Source organism: Gouania willdenowi, chromosome 17 (assembly GCF_900634775.1).
Source record: "Gouania willdenowi chromosome 17, fGouWil2.1, whole genome shotgun sequence".
Lineage (NCBI taxonomy): Eukaryota > Metazoa > Chordata > Actinopteri > Blenniiformes > Gobiesocidae > Gouania > Gouania willdenowi.
Genome location: NC_041060.1, coordinates 5,141,220 through 5,147,262, shown reverse-complemented (window position 1 = coordinate 5,147,262; position 6,043 = coordinate 5,141,220). Strand labels below are relative to the sequence as shown.

At 37.4% G+C, this 6,043-nt stretch overlaps 1 protein-coding gene across 1 annotated transcript; it reads right to left on the bottom strand.

The window, feature by feature from the left end:
- Positions 1–1,273: 1,273 nt before the first annotated feature.
- LOC114479744 (putative ferric-chelate reductase 1) lies at positions 1,274–5,753 on the bottom strand. The gene is made up of 7 exons (XM_028473583.1): positions 5,681–5,753; positions 5,261–5,463; positions 3,938–4,006; positions 3,770–3,846; positions 2,931–3,028; positions 2,748–2,838; positions 1,274–1,772 (listed from the first exon to the last, which is right to left on the bottom strand). The coding sequence occupies exons 1-7, from the start codon at positions 5,719–5,721 to the stop codon at positions 1,674–1,676; spliced, it is 678 nt and encodes a 225-aa protein (XP_028329384.1). The 5' UTR covers positions 5,722–5,753; the 3' UTR covers positions 1,274–1,673.
- Between the last annotated feature and the right edge of the window lie 290 nt (positions 5,754–6,043).

The following is a 6,043-nucleotide window of genomic DNA, read 5'->3' as shown; positions in this document are numbered from 1 at the left end:
TATGGGTATGGCAGTTTTCTAAAGCACATTTTTCTTACTAAATGGGCCAATAATATCACGTGAATACAAACAACTAATTAACCTAAAAATGTAATAAATTAATGATGAATCAGCGTTAAAGAAACACAGACAATCTCCTGTTACGGAGCGCATCCGTCTCTCCCTGAGTGACAGCTGTCAAATCTGCCATGTTTCAGCACCAAGGATTGCACAAAATCACCGCTAATTTAGCCACTTTCATCACAAAGGTCACCAAACTTTCAGTACACAAAAACCCACAAATACTAAATATTTACAAACTTTTAACACCCACAAAGTTGCGTTCACACTGAACGCGGCTGAAGTGACTAGATTACATTAAAAGTCAATGTACTGTAAATGACGCAACCTCAAGCAACGCGACTTGACGCGATTGTGATTTTGTATTTTTCTTCGTCACCAAAAAAGTCGATATATTTTGAATCTCGATTTGTCGCTATGTGACGTCACGCCATCTGGAGCAGCCATCTTGACGGAATGGAAAATGCTAAACCGCCTGTAATACTACAGCTCTTCGCAAGATATTCCTAACCAGGAACGGGCGCGGTGGCTCGACCTTGCTGATCTTTGCAACGGGGAAAGAAGCGACATCCTGGACATGCCCATAGTCGCGGATGGGATCTTTGGCTCCACGCTGGCCTCCATGCAGCGACGATGTGAGGCTAAAAACAAGGACGACGAGGCCGTCTGCCTCTGTCTTCCTCGGAAATCCCCGGCCCCATCTCCACCCACGTGCACCCGAGCGCCCTCCACGCCCCAGTCTCCCCGCTATCACGGCACTGGCTGGGCAAGACGAACATGTTCTAAGGGAAGCTGTCCTTCAAACTACTATCGATAGTCCGCTGAACGCAAGAATAAGCTGCCGAACACCACTAAAGAAGAATCCACCAAAAGTGTTTGTGTTACTGTGTAAGTCGGCCACCCCGCTCCCTCCTGGGTGGTCTGTGTCTCACCCTGTCCCCCTCGCAGTGGTATCGGCATGTATCGTTATCGGCCAATACTATGCAGCTGGGTATATGTATCGGCATCGGGACAAAAAAAAAAAAGGGCTACACTACTAAAACATACTAAAAATTATAATAATAATAATAATAATAATAAATTTTATTTGTATTGCACTTTACATATGAAAACACATCTCAAAGTGCTACAGGGAAATAAAAACACCAAACATATAAAAACAGTAAAGACAGCAAGAAACATATTAAGAAAATGCAATAGAAAAGAGGTGGGTTTTTAGAATAAAGTCATGTTTTTTTAACTCTTGTAAATATGGCTCTTGTTTTGAAATGAGCAGGAAGTTTAGTCAGTAGCACAATGGAGGGCCTCTTAAAACGTGTGAATGAAATGTCTGAGTTTTATGGATCAAATGAGCACATGTTGATATTCTACTTGGTCACTTTCAGACTTAAAATGTTTTCAGAACTTTCAAAGGTGGAGAATTAACGATATTTAGCCTCAGTGTGCTTCAGGTTTTTGTTCTTGTAGGTTCCAAATGCATCTTGGGGAATCTTGGAAATATACTTCAGTGGGAACGCTCATTTCATACTATAGTATATAATAGACAGTACGTATCATTGAGTCTTTGAGTTTGTAGTGGAAAGTATGTTAGTGGGACACAGTCTCAGTTTTTATTAGCTTGAGAAACTCATCAGGAAGTGAAGAGTGTTTAGATGATGTAACACTGACAGCAGGACGATGAAGAGCAGGGAGGAGGAGGATGATGATGATACCTGCAAAGATGATAGAAAATGGTGAGGATGAAAACAATAGGTGAAATTTACATGTTGCAGCAACACAATAAAAATGAGCAGACAGTAAAGAAACAAAAATAATAACTACCAACATAATGATGCAAATGTAAGAACTGTAGGACAGACATGAATTAGAACAAAAAACAACAAATGTGCAAAAAATTTACATTAAATTAAAAAAACAGGGTTGGAAAAAACCCAAGAATAATAATAATAATAATTTTAACAACAATAGTTTCTGTTCATAATAATTGTTCTGTTTGACTCAGAAACACACCTTCACTCTAATCTTAATACTGTGATAAATAAAGGTTCAGAATATTAGTTTAATATTCACACTGTTCATAGTATCATTATTACTTATTCAAATGTATTGTTTTATACTAGTGCAGTGTCCGTAGGAAGTATGTGTTGCTATAGAAAAGTGGGAGGTTAAGTAGCTTTTTCATGGATGGTTTATATGGCAACTTTATTTCCTCTTTAATTCTGAATAAAAGTTAAATCCTCTTTAAAATGACCTTGTAAACACTTAATTCCTAATGCAAATTTAATTCTGAATTAATCACACACACACACACACACACACACACACACGGACCGCTGCGGCGCCTTCCGCCGGGACAGGCTGCACCCGGCTGGACACCCTCTGCCCCGCTGCCCACAGGGTGATTGGCTGTGGTGCGCCCGCAAGCTGTCTCTAATATGTCCAACTGTTCTGCGTGATCAAAGCCAGCAAAGGCTTAATCCACAGTGATGTTGTCATCAGTTCTAAAATTTCATGATTCATTAACGGTATGATTGCAGTCCAAACAAATCTGACGTTGCACACCTTTGAACCAAGCAGCAGCCATGTTGAAACTCTCAGCTCTGTCTGTCCCTGAACCGTAGAGATGTTTGAGCCACACACACAGAAAGAGATTTCTTGCTTTATATAATAGAGAGAGAGAGACTCACAGCTGCTGCAGATGTTGTACTGCTGTCCAAACTCAAGGAGCTGCTGTTTACCTTCACCCAGAATTGAGTGTAGCTCTGAACCACAGACACACTGTAGAAGTACACAACAGATGTGTGTCACAGCTTACTCTGTGTGTGTGTGTGTGTGTGTGTGTGTGTGTGTGTGTGTGTGTGTGTGTGTACCAGAAGTAAATGTCCCCATAGCTGCTGTTGCTCGGTGCCTCCCATGTTATCTGCACTGACGTCTTCTGAACTCCTGAAGACTGACTGACAGATGAGTTCTACACACACACACACACACACACACACACACACACACACACACACACACACACACACACACACACACACACACACAATCATGATCAGCATTCATGTCAGCATTAGAATAATGACCAATCAGAACACTAACACAGGAAACAACTAAGAGTTTGTGTTATTTTGTATTTTTCTTTTCATTTTGTGCGTTTACTTTGAGGGCCACACGTGGCCCCGGGGCCACCAGTTTTTTATTTTTCAAATGTGTACTTTTTTTTCTCTTTTTCATTCAATGCTGCAAAGATGGGAATAAAAAAACAGTCACGGAATAATTTCACAACAAGCATAAGTGTAAAGTTTTGTGCGTTTTTGGAGTTATTTTGTCAATTTTACGAGTTATTTTGTGCATTTTTTAAGTTGAATTGTGTGTTTTGGGGTTTTTTGGGGGGTTATTTGGTCCATTTTTGTAATTATTTTGTGTGTTCTTAGAGTTATTTTGTGTGTTTGGGGTCATTTTGTGCATTTGTGAAGTTATTTGTGCATTGATGGAGTTATTTGTAAAGATAACTTCATCACCAGTGATAGTTTAAAGTTTTGTGTGTTGTTTGAGTTATTTTGTCTATTTGTGTTTTTTTGTTGTTGGTCTGTTTATGTTGTAGTTTTGTGCTTTTTTGGAGTTATTTTGTGTTTGTGTTGTAGTTTTTTTCATTTTTGGAGTTATTTTGTTTGTTTTTGGAGTTAATTTGTGAGGCGTGTACACATACCGCCATATTGTTACAGTCCAGGGCGGTGAAGTGGGCGGGGTCGATGTCGGTGAAGCTTCCTATTGGCCACTCCGTAACTATAAACAAATATATTAATATAGATTAAATAATCAATCCAACAATATCAGACAAGTGTGTGTGTGTGTGTGTGGTTTTGGTTCCCAGTACCAGTGTGTTCTGAGCTCCTGGCCTGTAACAGGAAACCTTTGAATTGTGTAGAGCTGCTGCTCAGCGTCACTGCAGAGAAAGAAACAACGACAGGGAACAAAATGAGCCGCTTTCTCTGGGCAGAGGTTTGTTCATAGACACTTTAATATATCACCATGTGACCCACTTTAGTCTGTGTGTGTCTGACGGACAGCATGTGTGAGTGAGTGAGCCTGGCCCTGAACAGACTTCAAACTTGGTGTTCCTCTGCTTGTTTGGGTCTTGCTTATGGGGTTCTGATTTTAAAGTTGCACATGATAAAATAACTTTTAGAAACTTTAAGCAACAAACCACGTTTAAAAACAGTATGTGATTTTTTTTTTAATGTTTCTTCTCAACGTTAAATCTAAATCTTAAATGTAAATGTAAATGAGAAATATTAAATATAAATAGTAAATCTAAACCTTATTTAAAATATGAAATGTAAAACTTAAATATTTAATCGAAATATATATGTTAAATCTAAATGTTAAATATTTAATCTAAATGTAAATATTTAATCTAAATGTAAATGTTAAATCTAAATGTGAAATATTAAATCTAATAATTAAATGTACATCTTAAATGTTCAATCTAAATCTAAATGTTCAATCTAAATGTTAAATATTAAATCTAAATGTTAACTGTAAATCTTAAATGTTCAAACTAAATGTTAAATCTAAATGTTATATATTAAATTTAAATGTTAAATATAAATCTAAATGTTAAATGTTAAATGTAAATCTAAATGTTAAATCAAATGTTACATGTTAAATCTAAATGTTAAATGTAAATCTAAATGTTAAATCTAAATGTCAAATATTAAATCTAAATATTAAATCTTAGTTTAAATCTAAATGTTAACTATTAAATCTAAATCAAAATGTTCAATCGAAATGTTAAATGTAAATCTAAGTGTTAAATGTAAATATTAATGTTAAATCTAAATGTTAAATATTAAATCTAAATCTGAATATTAAATCTAAATCTGAATATTAAATCTGAATTTAAATCTAAAGGTTAACATTAAATATAAATCCTAAATCTAAATGTTAAATCTAAATCTAAATGTTAAATTAAAATCTTAAATGATAAATCTAAATGTCACAGGTGAAACTAAATATTTAGTTAATATGCAAATTTACCAAAAGTACCTCACTAAAATTGCAGTTTATTTTAGCATGCACAACTTTACAATCGGCGCCTCATAGTTATATTTGTTTGTTTTTTATATAATGTTTAAAGAAGTGTTTATAGCAGAGCCAATTAGAACCCTTTGAGGTCAGAGATTAATGCACGCTCTACCTGTGAGCTTCTGTCCCGGCCTGTAGGTGGCGCTAGAGGCCGACACAGCGTAGGGGGCGCTGAGCAAGGAAGGAGCGATGGAGCTGTGTCCAGGAATCATGTGATCGCAGGAGTACGACACAGAGCCGTTGGAGAAACACACACTACGTTGTACGCAGCACACACACACCACGCACAGCACACACAGCCTGGCCGTCAGCATCCTGAGGACACACACACACACACAGAGAGAGAGACACACGTGCACGTCTGACTCTTTAGTGACGTTCAAACCAACCAACCTACTTTTATCATTACTATGACATTATTAAGTGAAGAAGATTAGCTGTAATAATACAATGAGTAATCTGTGATGAAACCCAATAAATGTATTGATCTTCATCTGAGCCAATGAAAGCAGCAGAAGAAGAGGAAACTCACCTGTTCCTGAACCTTTTGGTCTGAAGCTGAACCCTGAACATCTGCTGAGCTGCTTTATGAAGCAGCTCTGGTTGCCATGACCATGACGATGATGGGGTAAAAACACAACAGTGGAGCAGACATAGTTTCTGGGATTAACCTTCACTAGTCACGCCTCTGCTCTCTGCTTGAGTTACTGCTTCTCAGCTCCAACAATGGAAACCTTACAGCTGCATATTGACATGTGAAACCAACAGGTGAAGGTTTAATGATAGTTAATGGTTTCAGCACCAACAGAACAAGAAAGGCTTTTATTCTTCTCCTGAGATACAGAAAAACAAAACCTCAACCTAGTCCTGACTTCACCTTTAAACAGGGAAAGAC